This window comes from Tursiops truncatus, chromosome 16 (genome assembly GCF_011762595.2).
Source record: "Tursiops truncatus isolate mTurTru1 chromosome 16, mTurTru1.mat.Y, whole genome shotgun sequence".
Classification (NCBI taxonomy): domain Eukaryota; kingdom Metazoa; phylum Chordata; class Mammalia; order Artiodactyla; family Delphinidae; genus Tursiops; species Tursiops truncatus.
The window spans coordinates 37,782,067-37,798,759 of record NC_047049.1 but is presented as its reverse complement, the minus strand read 5'-3'; the positions used below and the strand labels follow the sequence as shown (position 1 = coordinate 37,798,759).

Sequence of the window (16,693 nt, the reverse complement as noted above, 5' to 3'; positions counted from 1 at the left end):
AGTGCAGAGAGAGGACCAAAAAATGTCAACCGTGGCTGTTATTACCGCAAATGAAGACAAGCTGGGCATCGGTGCCCACTAAGGACCATGCCGACAAGCCTGGCAGTTTCAAGCTGGTCCCAGAGGCAGGAAGCCTTCCTTGGAGAGGCGCGGGGGTGGGAGGTGGGGGAAGCTCAGGCAGCCAGCCACTAGGAGTGGGAACGCGGACAGCGAACTTGACCTCCGACTGCACGCGGGGCGTGTCCATCCGAGCCCCCGGCTGCAAGGTCCTGCCTCCGACCCGGGCTGGCGGAGCCGCTCCGGGGCGTAGGGGGCCGGACCCGGGACCCCGCCCAGGAGGCGGCCGGGTCCCCTGGGTTGGGCGCTGCTGGCGGAGCCGACGGGGCGGAGAGGAGCACGGCGGGAGGAGGAGGGGGAGGGGGCTGGTCAAGGGAAGTGCGACGTGTCTGTGGAGCCTTTTTATACCTCCTTCTCGGGAGTCCGGCAGTAGCCACTGCCGCCGCCACCGAGCGTCCTAGCGCTTCCGCTCCCAGGAGCTGGGCTCCGAGTTCCAGCGCGCAGGGCACCGCCGCAGCCAGCCAGCATGTCGTCCGGGGTCAAGAAACAGAAGACGGTAGGCTTCGAGTCTCCTGCCTTCCTACTCCGCTCCAACCCCGGGACGCTCGGAGGCGAGCAGCCCCGGCGCCGAGGCTGGGGCGCGGGGAGGAGGAAGAGGAGGAGGAGGGAAGCAGGAGGGCGAGGCTCGGCCGGGACTCCCGGGGCAGCCCTTGTCGGGCAGCCCCTTCCCGCCCCGTCTCTGGGAACCTGCGCCCCGTGGGGTCGTCACGGCCGGGACAGACCTCCGGAGCTGGCAGAGTGGGTCCCAGTTAAGAGAAAGGACCAGAGATGGGAAATTTCCTTTCTTCTCCAAGAGGTTTTCCAGACCCATCTTTTCTTCTGAATGAGCTCCGCGCGGGTCCAGCGGGTGGTGGGCTGAGGGAACTCGGTCCTGCCAGGTTTGGTCGCGGGGCACACGTCAGTGAGTCATTGGGGTTTTGTCCACGGAAACTCCTTGGAGTGGACTTTCATGACAGACATTCATAAAGGAAACTACGACCATCTAGACGTAAGGGAGGAAATTGCATTTCTACACTGGCAGGACTGTAGCTTGATTCAGCTCCCTGTTGGAATCGGGTGGCACCTCAGGTTCAGTCATGGGGGGCCCCTCAGCTTGGTGGAGTGAGATGAGGGGACTGTTTTCAGGAGGCTCAATCTTATCCAGGATTAATCTGGGCCATCCTATTGTGGGAAATAGAGGGTTCCTCGAAAAGTTTCTTTCCCACTTAGTGATAGGGGCTCCTATAAAATTTGCATCCTTAAACATGGCAGCAGTGATCATAGATTCTTAGAGTCGGAAACAGCCTTGTAGCCACCATTTGGGCCACACCAGGGGTGGTCTGCAAGCCTTGTTCAGATCCCAGCCAGCAGTCTGCTGAGCGCTCACCTTTTCACTACCACACTACAAGCCTCAGACGATTATGGTGGTTAGGGAATGGGCTGACCTCTCTCAAACAGTTAGACTTGCGCTTGGCACATAGTAGGTGATCAATAAATAAATGTTTATTACTATTATTATATAATACTTATTACTGAAATATCTTTGAGGTGTTTTTGTGGCAGGCGGCGGGAGAGGTGAAAAAAACATGAATTGGAGAAGGGGAGTGGAGGGGCCATTCAGGGGCCAGAAGTGTGGACTTCAGCACCAAGGGGAAGGGAATGGGGGCTCTTTGGTTTCAGGGAACCACACTGGACCCGCAGGAAGATCCAGGGGGAAGGCGGCATCAACTTGAGAAGGGAGAATGGTTGGGGTCCAGTTGCCTTTTATAGGAGCGATTTTAAAGTGGAGAGACTCTCAGTATTACATTCGAAAATATTGTTAAATGCAAGTCACTTGTGTTTTATTCCTATTTAATTTTATTAATTTCTGTAAAATTCTCAAGGGTATCTTCTAAATGACAACCTGCTGTGGCACTTAGTAGCCTTTTATATCAGTGAGGTTTTAATTCTTACCTCCTTGCTTTCATCAAGAATTCCTTCCCAATGGGGTTGCTTTGTCAAGCATTAGTAATGAAGGGATAGGTGGTCTTTCCCCTTCATGCCTCCGGTCAGCAAGAGCCTGTGAAGTGAAAGGTTTGAAAACATGTGTTTTACACACTGATCGCGGCAACTGCACAGACAGAGAAAGTGAGAAATTCGAGGACCGGAGGGTTTGGTTTTTTTATTTACACATTTGGAACCTTCTATTTTTTGTTTGGAGGTGTGTGTGTGTGTGTGTGTGTGTGTGTGTTCTGCATAGGATGAAATTAACACCTGAAACAGCTAGTAGGACTTGTGAACTTTTATTTAGCCAACATGGTTATAATCCAGGGCACCAGCACAAGTTCCCCAAAGGGGTGGATAGACACTATTGGTAAAGCAAGTCAGCTGTAAATGCATATGAAATCTCTCAAGCTTTAAATATTAATTCAAAATGTGTTTTGAAACTTTGCAAGCCAAAACAAAATCTGTCCACATGTGTGACCTCTGAACTAATCAATTATTTGAGAAGTGAGTCTTGCTGATCTAGGAAGGTTTCCTGGAAGTGAGGCTGGGCCGATCTTTTTAGGGACTCGCAGAAATCATTACATTATGTTCTCTATTGTCAACAGAGGATGATCAGTTCACACCCCAGGTACTGCAGTAACTCCAAATATTTGTTGAGCCCCTACTGTGTGCCAGCCAGGATACTGGGGTGAATACATCTTTCCCGGGGTTTTTTTAGCCACACTCTCTGGGTGAATATAGCCTTTTAGTTCAGACCACTGTTAGAGGAGTAGGTAGTTTTGGTTTAAATGTGAGAAGGTAGGATGATTTTCTCACAAGCTTGAGAAAAGTAAAAAAGGAAAGTTTCTTTTATAAGGGAAGGTAGCACATTCTTCCTGTGTTAGGCATCCTTACCATGGCAACCAAAGACAGCTACGTGTCACAGCCCTCCCTCCCACCCTTGATTTACTTCCAACCCTGGCCACCTCCCATCCCGTCGACACACACATAGATCCCAGGAGAAGGAAGGAGGCAGACTGCAGCCAGAGGACTGGAAAGAAAGGCAAAGGCCTGGTCCTTTCTTCTTGCATCATGTCCTGGATTAGCATTTTTCAAGGCCCACAGACAATGTTATGTCCTGGAGACAACCAATCTAAAAAAGTCAACTGAGATATTAAAATATTTTCCAAAGGGTCAAACAAGCCAGTGTTTGGAAGGGAGTGAAGGGCTACTGAAAAGTTAAAGCTCTCCCTAAATGTAAGTGATTATCCACCTTTTTATTATTTTAAAAACTCTGTACAATATTCCATTATTTTCCTGGAGGTAGCTACTTTTAAAACTATTTGAAGATGCTGTGTAAGACAAGACATGAATTTCCAGATGAGCAACCATTGGAAGGAAGGAAAAACAAATACTTCCCAGAGTCCTGGCCCTAAGCTGTGCTGTATTTCATTTCATCCTCACAGCAGCCTTCACCCCAGAAAACCGAGCCTCACTTCTAGGGGAGGAGAAATGCCAGGAGCAGGTCAGGATTTAAATTCAAGTTTGTTCAACTTTGAAGCCCCTGCTTCTGCTCCCTCTATTTCTCTGGCCCATAAATTTCCTCATCTGTAATGACTTACCCCTTACAATTGTTGTGAGGAGTAAATAACTCCTAAAAACTGTCTTGCTCAGTTCTAGGCCCATATGCAGTTGCTACTGTTATTATTTTTATTACACCATACTGTCTTGGTTTGCCCAGCAAGGAGAAGAAAGCACAGGTCAGACCATTCCAAAGGCTCAGTAAATGACAACCATGAGAATATTTAATAAAAGCAAACAAATAAAGAAGTATAAAGGTGATGATTTGAATTCTAATTGTAAAAAGCTGAATAGAAGACAAAGGTTGATAAGTAGTGTGGACATACCAGAATAACCCAAATAATCAGCAAGATTTTGCCAACAACCTTGGCCAAGAAAGGCAATCTATATATAAGTAAAGTTTAGACTAATTTCTCTTCACCCTTCCTGTGCCTTCAACTGTTTCCAGATCTATCTTAAAATTAATGTTGTCTGATTCATGCTGTTATTCCATGATCATCTCTTTGGACTTTTACCGTTAAAGATAAATATCATTAACTCTGAGTTTTTTTATCTCTGAGATAGTTATCTTTATCTTTCAGCACTTTGTCTTTCTGTTAATGCATGTGGCTCTCTGGTTTGCTTAGAGGATAATTAGGCTGAACTCAAACATGGAACCTTTAGGGAATGAGAGTCTGAGAAAGGAATCAGTGATGTCAATTTCAGTCCTAGGCGATTACTGTTTATTTCAAAACCTGTCACTAAATAGTAATGGGCACTCATCTTTGTGTTTGGAAGTCTTTGGAAAACACAGAAACTAAAAGTAAATAAACATAAATATAATGGCATTTCAACTAACCTTTCATCCCTTAGGTGATTTGCTCATCCGACAGGTGAAATGGCACCTGTCCCCAGCAACTTTGCATAGAGCCTGGCACTGAGTAGGTGCTCCATAAATATTTTTTGCATAAAAGGCTGCAAATTCATTAGTGAATGAATTTGTTTTTAGCATCTCTATTTTGCTTAGATTTCCCCCACTCCCCTCTTACCTGTCTGCTCTTGGGTGCTTGCTTATTTTTGCCTGGATATTCATCATTACCACTGAAAAATTTCCTGTAGGGATTCTTTGAGGCTTAGGATGAATGGCCTTCCCCGCACCCTGCCAACCCCCTGGAGGACTTGCTTTTGTCTCTGCCAGGTGCCTGGTGGCACTACTAGTCTGGCACCACTTTGACCTAAACTTACCACTTAAAGTTTTTTGGACCACCCAGGTGACGTGAATTCGAGCTGCAGTTTTGCACACAGGGACCATCTGGTGAGTACAAGTCCTCATGGACTACGCCCCTTGCCTCCTTATGTACACTTCCCATGTCAAAGCCATTGTCCCTGCAGTCTTTCGGGGTGGGAAGTGGGTTGATTCTGGTTCACTGTTATTTTTAGGGGGTGACTCTTGGGAAACTCAGCTTAGTGTAGACAAAGGCCTTTGTATTCTCCCCACTTGGGTACGTTCTAGTCTTCGATTTCTGTTTCACCTCCCCCGTAAGGCTGTCAAAATCCATGCACATCTGCCCCTTATCAGGGCAAAAGTGCCTCCCCGCTTGCTTACCTCTTAGGGTCTTGCTTTCCCGCACATTTTGGCCTGGTAGTTCCTTATTATCTTCTCGGGTATTTGACGTTTCTAATTAGATTATTGTATATTATAGCCTGCACTTGAAATTTGTTTTTATGAAGGATGGGACTGTATAACCTAGACCATCATCGCTGGAAACAAAAAAATCTCTGCCTTTTCTTGATTCCTGTGTATCCTTAACATTTCATATCATACCTTTCCCTTATTATACCTATGACATTCTTATAAAAGGAGTACTTTAAGAACAAGTGAACTTAAGTCAGAAATATTTAATTTAAATTAAATATTTAATATCCTTTTAAAATATTAAATATCCTTTTTCCCTACAAAGTGCTAAGGTCTGGGCTGAGGGCGGAGGAGGTGAGCAGTGCTCACCTTGTCTTGTGGCCTCTGCCTTACAGGCATCCGTAGAGATGTGCATTGTCCTGTCTCATCCTTAGTGTTGGTCCAGTTCAAGTGCATTCCTGTCTGAAAGCTCCTTCAGTTTCAGCACCTTTCCTTGCTTCTCTCGTGCTCTCGTGAGTACTTTGAGGTCATTGTGCTGCCCCAGCACAACTCTGGGGGAAATTCGGTTAGGCTGTCTAAGATCTTTGACATTGCCCCTCTACTCCCAGAAGGGTCGGAACTGTGCTTCTGCTCTGGTGTGACCATGCTGGGACTTTGAGGGGCTCCAGGGGCTGCTGGCGTCTGTCCCTGCTTCCTCTCCCTTGGGATCTGTTGAGGCTCAGCAGCACAGCCAGTGCCCCTGCTTTCAGGGTCCCGAAGCTATTTGGTTCCTCTTACCGCAAGCCCAGCACCAGGCCCAGGACACCACTCCCCTTCTCAGACTCACACTGGCATCTAAGCTTCCTTTGTTTCTGATAAATATTAAATAGAACTTTTTCAGAAAGGTTAATTAACATTAACATTGGATTCGTGACAAATGTGGTCTTATTGATCCTCTTTCCTGCCTTTTGATCACCAAATAATTTTTTTTCAGTTTAGAATAAGTTGGCACACAAGATGGAAATATTTTTGTCTCTCCGCAAAAGAGCCATTGTATTAAAACTTAAACTCTAACTTGCCTCTGATAACACATGGTGCGTAAGGTGACTTCCATCAGTTGGCTGGTGTGACTTCCTTTAAAATCTAATCAGCAATTCTTTCTGTATTTCACATTTACTCCTGAAGTTGATTTTTCTATTACTGGTATTGTGAAAACATGTGTGCAGCATAAACATGGCAAGCTCAATCTAATATCTGTGTAGCACCAAATATTAAATTTTGGCAAAAAAAATTGTGACCTGTTATCAAGCTTTTCTAAAAGAGTTACATAAATATATCAAATGCTACATCATTACAAGTGATCATTTCTATGCTAGGTTAACATTTGCTTTAAATATCTAGTTAACATCTTTATATGTTTTGTTATAAAAATATGGATTTTTACCCACCAAGCATCTATGTCCAGTCTAATATTACAATTACTTTTTTTTTCTTTTTAATGCATGCTGAGTGTGGGCTTGAAAAAGTATTTGCAGACTTTGCTTGGAGACTTAAACCACCTACAGTGTAGTCTGAGATTTTACCCCCATTACTTCATTCATCTATACCTTCCCTAATCATTTATTTATGGATAACTCATGCTTTCTCAACTTTTAGCAAAATAGGCAACTAAGATGTTGGTGATGATTTTTATTTTTATATATTTCCTACTGTTAAAAACCTGAATTAACTTTTTCGTCCTCTGCTGTGATTCCATTGTATATTATTTTGTTTTCCTTTAAGAGCTCTAAAAACTTTTCCTTTTTTAGTTCGTGTCAGATCCTCACTTACGTATTTGTTCACTTCATTCACTCAACAAATATTTTTTGAATGACCCAACCAGGACCTTTCATTTCCATAGTTTACTAGAGCTACCAAAGCCTTATATTCTTATTTATTTATTTATTTATTTATGTTTGGCTGCATTGGGTCTTCGTTGCTGCACGCGGGCTTTCTCTAGTTGCAGTGAGCGGGGGCTACTCTTCGTTGCAGTGCGCGGACTTCTCATTGTGGTGGCTTCTCTTGTTGCGGAGCACGGGCTCTAGGCACGCGGGCTTCAGTAGTTGTGGCTTGCGGGCTCTAGAGCGCAGGTTCAGTAGTTGTGGCGCACGGGCTTAATTGCTCCGCGGCATGTGGGATCTTCCAGGACCAGGGCTCGAACCCATGTCCCCTGCATTGGCAGGCGGATTCTTAACCACTGCACCACCAGGGAAGTCCCCAGCCTTATGTTCTTTAATTATAGTTTTTTAGGCCATTCAAACACTGTCTTTAAACTATTCAGAACATAGCGTTTACTTTTTCTAACTGCAACACCCCACCCACAACTTGTGTATTCTTTCAACCTTCTGCCCAGTCAGTATTACAGTGACCTTGGGCCAAAAGCAATAAAATTTCCAACTGATTTTTCATACATTTTTTAAAATCCCTTTTTTTCTCCTAAATTAAAAATTTAAATTATTTACTTTTTATTCAGGCTGTTCCTACTTTAAAAATGTATTTTTTAAAGAACCCCTAGCACTTTACTTCTGGAAGGAAAATTAAGAGCTTATGTTCAAGCCGTTCAAGTTGATGCACAGTATTTCAGAGCTTTGCTAAGCCCCACGACCGTCTTCCTGGTCAGCTGGTTGGTGAAACCACCACTGAGCTGGAACTCTGAGCACCTAAATACAGGCCTAGCACTTTTCTCTTTATTGTGTGCCCTTTGAAAGAGGCCTTTCCCATTTTCTATAGCTTTGTTTTTTTCTTTTACATACTGGGAAATAGTTTCCATAAATTTAAAAAAAAAAAAAAACACTCCCAAGTTGGTTATCAGTGAGTCACAGTTACACTTTTTTTTTTTTTAAATAAATTTATTTATTTTTGGCTGTGCTGGGTCTTTGTTACTGTGTGCGGGCTTTCCCTAGTTGGCGGCCAGCGGGGGCTACTCTTCGTTGCGGTGCGCGGGCTTCTAATTGTCATGGCTTCTCTTGTTGCAGAGCATGGGCTCCAGGCGTGCAGGCTTCAGTAGTTGTGGCACGTGGGCTCAGCAGTTGTGGCTCGCAGGCTCTAGAGCTCAGGCTCAGTAGTTGTGGCGCACGGGCTTAGCTGCTCTGCGGCATGTGGGATCTTCCCAGGCCAGGGCTTGAACCCGTGTCCCCTGCATTGGCAGGTGGATTCTTAACCACTGCGCCACCAGGGAAGCCCCACGCTTACACTTTGATTTAGCTTTAGCATCTTGTTTTGATATTCTGGAGATAGAAAACACGCATCAGAGAGCAGTGTTTGAAAAATGTAACTTTACCATTTTGAAATATTTTTCATGGGCCAGTCTGTTTCTCTTTAGAAAATTCAGCTCATACCCTCCCAAACTCCCCAACCTCACATACTCATCCTTAAACCTTCTCAAACAGTTTAATCATTTTATCAAAAACAGGAAAAAAGGTAATAATGATTGCATAGTGTGCAATACAGATAAAACTATATTAGGCAAAAGTTGGGGCAAGTTCAATTATACATTAAGGTTTCAGTTCTTGTTGTAGTTCTCAGAATTTCCAGTTTTATCTCTAAATCCATTCATTTCCATTGTTTCCTAAGTTCATGAAGTACAATGAAGTCGATCACAATAATTGTGTGGTCCTGCCAACCAAATCTAACTAATTGCTGAGTTCCAATAGAATCTTTTCCTGAATTATATGAATAAGTACAGCTCTTGGGCCATTGTGTCACTAATACAACAATGTTCCTAGTAGTTACTAAAAAATAAAATTAAAAACTTTGCATTCATCTACTGTGTTTAAATTAGCCATTTGACTAAGAAGAGATCTAATAAAACATAGAGATTACAATTCTGACTATGGGATTTGCATATTTATCAAGAGTTTCGATTTTTAGCGCATGTTTTGTTAGAAAATTCCCACTCTGTTGTGACTTGTTTATCATCTGCATTGAGAACCTCTGATGTGGCAGGCACTGTTTCCAGAGCCTGCCTGTGCATTAACTCATTTAGTCCTCACCATCTCCTGAAGCAAGTTTGTGAACACATAGTCAGGAGGGAACTCATTTAACTGAAATAAATCTTTAGAGAGTTCCCCACAGGAGAAGTTAAAATCTTATTAGCTCCTCTGTAGTTAATAAGTTGTTTATTTCATAGAGGGAATGAGACAAACGCCAAGTAGCAAACACAGCAGGATTGGGCAACTAGTAATATATTACTGCTTCATTTGTAAAATATTTTGTCAGCTGCCTACTGCTGATATCTCAACATAATAATAAAGAATTCTATTGAGACATTCCCCAGCACTTTTGTAAAAAGAATAAGCGCCATACACTCGCAAATGCATGTTACCCTTGCCATCACACACATTTCTTTCTTTATGGTGACATAAGGTGAATAATTGGAAAATAAATTTTCTTTGTGCTCAGACTCAACAAGTAGGGGTAATAGTTTTTATTGCCTAGTTTTACCACTAGGTCAGTATTCAACAAATGTGAACAGAATCATTTGTTTCCACTAAAGCTGCTAATACTTGAGCCAAGTTGTAACAGTGATTTGTCAATGATAAAAGGAAACCAGGCTACCCATGTATTTTTCACAAAATAAAAATTTGACCTACCTGGAAGTCAAGGCTTAAGGATGTTGGCAACCAGATAATGCTTCCATTTCACTGGGGACCAATGAGGAGTGCCTGGAAATTGTGAGGTCCTAAATGGCGCTTTCCATGACGTTTGGAAGAAACATTTGGGGAGTTTGTCTCATTCTGTCATCATAGGTCGGGAAAGTCTTAAGTTTTCCGCAATCCTGGGCCATAGCCTCATTGACAGCCACTAGGAAGACTTGGATTCTGATTGCCAGGAGACCACTGTGTAAAAGGCTGGAGCCCACGCTCAAGGGGAGAAGAGCAGCGTTGGCTGCGTGTAATTGTAGGGGCTGAGATCGAAGTCCTTTAATAGAGAGGTTACCTTATTTAAATGAAGGGAGTAGTAGTGACAGTAGAGAAATTAAATCTCAGAATCCATGCGTTCACAGTGTGAGACACCTTGGGTACAAAATTCTGTTAAAAGGATGTGTTGCCTCTGCTTAGTCAGCCATTCAGTGAATGGAAAAGTCTGAGTCATCATAAACACCTGGTTTCTTCCATTTTCTTCTCAGTGTTGAGGCTCTGGTTTAATAAGTCCTTTAAACATCACATTGTGATACTCATTCTTGATTAGGTTAAGAGTCTCCCTCAAGGTTGAGGAAGGTACCTTGTTGATCCAGTTGAGTTCCTTAGATAGGGGAAGGGAACAAGCATCTATTCGGGGACTTTCCATACAGTAACTCATCTCCTCCTCACAGTAACCTATGGAGTAGTTGACGTTCTTATCCCCATTTTATAGTTGAGAACAGTAAGGCTTATTGAGATTAAATAACTCGCCTTAGGATGCATTAGTGTGAGTAGCAGAGCTGACTCCCTCCTAAATTCGAACGCCATGTTTTCAATGATTCTTTTTTTTTTTCATTCGTTAATGTAATAGATATCATGGATACTACAACTGTCAAAATGAAGATTATTCTGATGATTGAAACATACATTTAAACTTTGTGGATGCAGATTAACGCAGTGAAGAAACTGAAAAGATTAGGTGGTCGCTTTGAAAGGGATTTTCCTCAGGTGCTTTTTGGAATGTTGTATATAATCTTTAGAAGATGTGGATTTGAGCAAATGCCATTAAAAGGCAATAAATGTTAGTTTGGATGACGCTTTGCGGCCAATTTTAGGAACGGTAGTGTTTGGAATCGAACCCAACATTTCACCTTAATAATACAAAGCTTCAGTGTTCTAGTGGGTGAATGCATATACCCAAGAAAAAGTGTCCTTAGAAATAATTGCAGTGACTTACATGTAACTCTAGACCTGGCCTTGTTCATTATGTGGGCGCTGCACAGTCGAGCATTCATGAGTTACAAGTTCCCAAAGCCCCACAAGCTACAGGCCTGTTCTCTGGATGTACTAGAGATTTCATTGACATTTCCACAGCTCAGCACAGAATTTTAATCTTTCATGGTTCAAGGAGCTTGTGTCATATACACAGCCTCATTACCAGAACCAATTGCAAAAGAATATGAAGAAAATACACAGAGGTAATGAAACACAGCCTTCAGTGGAACACTTACAGGACTGGTGTTTAGAAGGGCAGCTAAGACCTGTGCTGAACACTATAATTGTGTGGTTTAGAGCATCTTCTGAAGGCACTTACACATTTCTAGGAGACTTGATTTGATGTGTATTGTGTTTCCATGAGGGCAATTGCCCCCTCCCTGAATTATAGCAGGGTTCCTCTGGGTCTGCATTAATCTTTCTTTCATCATACTCATCAAGGCTTATTCATAAATTCTTATTAATTATCCTAGCCGCTCTCTAGAATGGGTGGCTATAAGGATTACAAATCTTTACTAAAATAAAGAGATGGGATAAATTCCCTACGCCTTCTGGTGAGCCCATATAATAGTAGAGACAACCCAAGTTTGCCAAGTTCAGTGGCCTAGTTCTTTGTTTTGTCTCCAAGCAGACAGAAGCTCAGGGACACCTGAATGATATTTAGAATGAAGGCTTTCTTATTGGGATTGTACCAAGTTAATTGTGTGCTGTGAAACACCATATGGCCTCATTTTCATTGGGACATCTAGTGCTGTAAACACTACGATACGTGAATTAAGTGATTCAGCTAATTATACCCATTTTTTATATGCTTCTAAAAAAATAGCACATGATCCTTTAAATAGAGAAGGTTGTGTATTCAAATTTTATTACCATTTTTTCGGTGTTGTGTCTGTATGTTTATTTTAATGAGGAGACTGGAAACTAAACCATTTCTTTGCTGCTAATTCATGCTGGATTACCTTTTTATTTCCATGGGACATATGAATTCTGAAGCCACGTCTGTCTCCATGATAGCACCCTGCTTGGATCTGTGTATAGGTGCATATAAAGTATAGAAGGAGTTATTACCTTAAAAAGCTGATTTAGACAGAGGCTTGAGGAAAGAGAAGGATACAAGAGTCAAGGAGGTATCTGGAGAAAACTTGATCCTGTAGACCAGCAGTTAAGAAATTATGTCCTGTGGCCAAATCCAGCCCTCATCCTGTTTTGGTATAACCTGTAAGCTAAGAATGGTTTTTAAATGGTTGGGTAAAAAATCAAAGGAAGAATTATATCTCACAACATGTGAAAAGTGTATGAAATTCAGATTTCAGTGTCCATAAATAAAGCTTATTAGAACACAGTGATGCCCATTTATTTACATGTTGTGGCTGCTTTCACTGCAGAGATGAGTATTTGCAATAGACTCTATGGCCTGTAAAGCTGAAAATATTTGTTATCCGCCTCTTTAAGAAAAGTGCGCCACCTCCTGCTTTTGACAATGGGGGACCAGTGTTCAGTTCCGACTGACTTAAGTCAATGGCCTGTCAGCACATCACTCACATCTGACTTCAGAAAGCTGAGTACCCAGCTCTACTTCATGAGCCCCCAGCTGAATCGTGTTTGCTGTATTGCCATTGTTTTGTTTTAAAAAAAAACATTATTTTTTAAAAAGTTCTAGGGAACTCATTGTTGTGTCTCTTTTAATGATATTATTGAAGATATTGTTCATTAATTACAACGCATGATATTCTCTTTATAAAGATCCATGGGAGAAATATCTCTTCAGTCTTAGTACCAGAAAGGCTGTATTTTTTCTGAGGGTTTGTGTGTGTGTGTGTGTGTGTGTGTGTGTGTGTGTGTAATCCTTTGGAAACTGTGCATTCTGTGACTGTCCAGCTTTATTTTTGCCAAAAAGCTCGGAAGCAAATTTGTGGCTCACTTTCTACTTTTGCACCAGCTTCGTGCTTGGTATCATTTCACTTTATGCCCCTTATGCTGTTTTCTGTTTTTCTCATCCGCTCAGAAGTGAGCTTTTGCTGTGCTTTATGGATCCTGTAAGTCACTGTACATGTTTTAGGAACTATGCAAAACATTAAAACATAATTAAAAATAAGATGCATTTGAACTTTAGCTCCAGAAACTCACAGAGCATTTCTTACGGTCCCACCTCAGAGAGCCCTTCAGCTTTTCCCTACTGCTTTGTGACTTTCCAGGGCTCTGTGTCTGCAGGACCTTATGGAAACCAATCCTTGAAATGCTTATTAAGTGCTTTGTGGTCTAATGTTCTATCCTTGCTGGAGGCGTATCATCAAACCCCCTCAAGATGGATAAAGATATAGATGAGAAGTTCTTCATCTGGAGTCCAGAGGATTTAGGAGGGTTGTGAACTTAGATGGGGAAATTATTTTTATAACCTATAATAGAAATGTCTCACTTCCTTCAATGATGATCACAGACAACAAATCATAGCAGTATTAACAGTACCTGTGATTATATCAGCAATGGAAGTTACAGATATTTTCATATCACGTAAGTTGTTGCCGATATTGCTGATGTCATGAAAATAACTGTGTTCTTTATTACTCTGAAATTTAGATGATTACTATAGCTGTCTACCTAAACATCAGGATCTTGTTTTTTAATATGCTGATAAAGAAGGACATTTATTACTGTCCTGTAATTTTACAAAACCATTTTGATAACTAATTCATTTTTTTTTCTTTGCAGTCATTTGTGTTTTATGCATTTAAAAACATTTTTCTGAGAAGGGGTCCATAGTCTACCAAAGGAGTTCTTGACTCAAAAAAGGATAAGAAAGCTCTGTGCATGGGTACACCCATGCAGGCCCACACACACAGTTTTTACAGGCAGTTCCAGGATTCACAGATGCCCAGACAAGGCCCATGTCTAATATGCAGTTTAAGAACTCAGGCCCTATTGGCTAAAATCCAAGATAGAAGGTCACATGAGGGAGGGTTTTTATTTTGTTTTATTTTCTGAGGCCCAGTTCAAATGAATTCCTTCTAAGAATCAACCTGCAGTGCTTAGTCATAATCTTAGTCATAGTATTGATTCTGGCTGTTATCATTTAGCATTATCTCTTTTATCCAAAAAGCAAGGAATGAACATGTCTTCGTAAAGTAACCTCTTGGCTTTTGCCATATCAACTCTTGATGTTTTTCAGTGAGAAATTAAAAACCTACCATTTCACACTGTTTGATTTTTAATTTCTATTGAAAAGAGCTTTGAGTCTTTGAATGGTCAGAGCTTGATATGTACGTATGTCATAAATTTGGAATTGGATAAAAAGTACCAGTGCCACCAGATGTTAATGACATAATACCTTTCATGTTCTGTGCCTTGAATGTTTTTATTGATGTTATCTTTACTAATCAAGCATATTTTTTTGTTCATGAAGCCACAGTTCATGTGAGAATATCATTCTCGGATGATATTTGTGTGTTGTACACCCCTGCTTAGGGTTTGCTTTACACTTGCACGGCTTTTATGTTTTTTTGAGTTCCATTTCTTGTGCTGGTATTCTGAATTCTCCCCTTCATTTATTGAGATCTCGGTGGGACCTTAGAGGTTATCTAGTCTGGTGTTTCTCAACCCTGCTACATTTTACAAAATATTGATGCCTGGACACCACTCCCAAGAATCTGATTGAATTGGTCTGTGTGGGGTTCTTTAAAAGCTGGGTAAGAGGTTCCTCGGTTCTGCCTGCCTTGAGAACCAATGCCTAGCTTAATTCCTTCCCCATACAAATGTGGAGCATTGTGACATGCCTGAGGACCTCCAGCTAGCTAGTAACAAATGGGTTTTCTCTACTTCAGAATGCTGTTTGCTATTTTCAGATTTTTTTTTTCAAAAACGCTAGGCCATTTACCAGCTAACGCAGACTTATGGGATGGCTGCGTTCCTCACAGAATATTTAAAATTAAATATTATGGCTGGAATGTTTAAAAGCTTGCCACCCTTGTCCTATTTTAACATTACCTAATGAACAGACAGCTTTCTGGAAAAACCCAGAGATCATTCTTTCTTAGTCAGTTGTTCCTGGCTGTGGTGACAACTTATCCCTGGAAATTTGCCCCATTCCCAAATCACAATGAAGAGAGTGGCTTGTTTTTGTAAGTAGCTTGTGATTCCTGATAATGTAAGTCTCCAGATCTTACTGTTGAACCTGGCACGTTCCAACAGGAATAAATCTAAAAAGATTCCCTTGTCACATTTGATGGCCTTGAATATTAAAGACCCACATTGGAAGAACTCTCCAGAAATCAGCCTGCCTTTCCATTGTGATTTGTCAGTGTAACTCCGACATTTCTAGGAAAAATACATAAATACCTCATGGGCAGAAATGCTGTCCGTTTATATATTTCATACCTATCATCTGAATTTACTAAGAATGAATCAAATTAATTTATAACCATCTGCCTTTTCCACCCAAGCTAATAAACTTCTTGCCTTGTTTTGTCTGATCATGGATTTTGATCAACTTTATTTATCTCATTGGGTTTAAAAATTAATAATGCATTGCCTTATATGGCACTTATCTTCATAGAGATTATTCATTCTTAATGTAGTAAATGAAAGGAAAAAACAGATTTAATATAGATATTTGACTTAAAAAGATTAGATGGCTAATGCAATTCTTTTTTTTCTAATTTATTTTTTATTGCAGTATAATTGATTTATAATGTTGTATTAATTTCAGGTGTACAGATTTCAGGTATAATATATATATATATTTTTTTCAGATTCTTTTCCCATATAGGTTATTTCAAAATACTGAGTATAGTTCCCTGTGCTATACAGTAGGTCCTTGTTGGTTATCTATTTTATACATGGTAGTGTGCATACTTTAACTCAAACTCCTAATTTATCTCTCCCCCTGCTAATGACAATTCTTAAATTAATGGCAAGTTTTCTGATCTACAGTTGGTTTCTTTAGGACAGCAGCTTTCTTTTTGTTTCTTTTTCCTTCTGTCCCTTTTTTTGTTAATTAATTAATTAATTTGGTTGCGCCGGGTCTTAGTTGTGGCAGGCAGGCTCCTTAGTTGCAGCATGCGAACTTTCAGTTGCTGCGTGCATGTGGGATCTAGTTCCCTGACCAGGGATCGAACCCGGGCCCCTTGCACTGGGAGCGTGGAGTCTTAACCACTGCGCCACCGGGGAAGTCCTCCTTCTGTCTCATTTTGAAGTGAATTTCGTTACAGGTATTTTGAAAGCAATGTGTCCATATATATTAAACCTAAAAGAATTAAAATTTTCCTTTTCCTATAGTTCTCCTATAAAACTATCAGGACAGAAAATAAATTTCACCTACAGCAGGTCAGAATACCTTGGAATCAAAAATGACACAGTGGGCTTCCCTGGTGGCACAGTGGTTTAGAATCCGCCTGCCAATGCAGGGACATGGGTTCGAGCCCTGGCCTGGGAAGATCCCACATGCCGCGGAGCAACTAAGCCGCCTGTGTGCCATAACTACTGAGCCTGTGCTCTAGAGCCCGTGAGCCACAACTGCTGAAGC

General features: G+C 41.5%; 2 protein-coding genes across 2 annotated transcripts in view; both read left to right on the top strand.

Annotated features, from left to right (window-relative positions):
* The window catches only part of MINPP1 (multiple inositol-polyphosphate phosphatase 1), a 167,470-nt gene that overhangs the window by 116,159 nt on the left and 34,618 nt on the right, over positions 1 to 16,693 (top strand). The window lies entirely within an intron of this gene.
* The window catches only part of PAPSS2 (3'-phosphoadenosine 5'-phosphosulfate synthase 2), a 79,680-nt gene continuing 63,412 nt past the window's right edge, over positions 426 to 16,693 (top strand). The window contains exon 1 of the mRNA XM_019938306.3: positions 426 to 613. Within this exon, the coding sequence (XP_019793865.1) occupies positions 584 to 613 (30 nt within the window). The 5' untranslated portion in view covers positions 426 to 583. The remainder of the gene's footprint in view (positions 614 to 16,693) is intronic.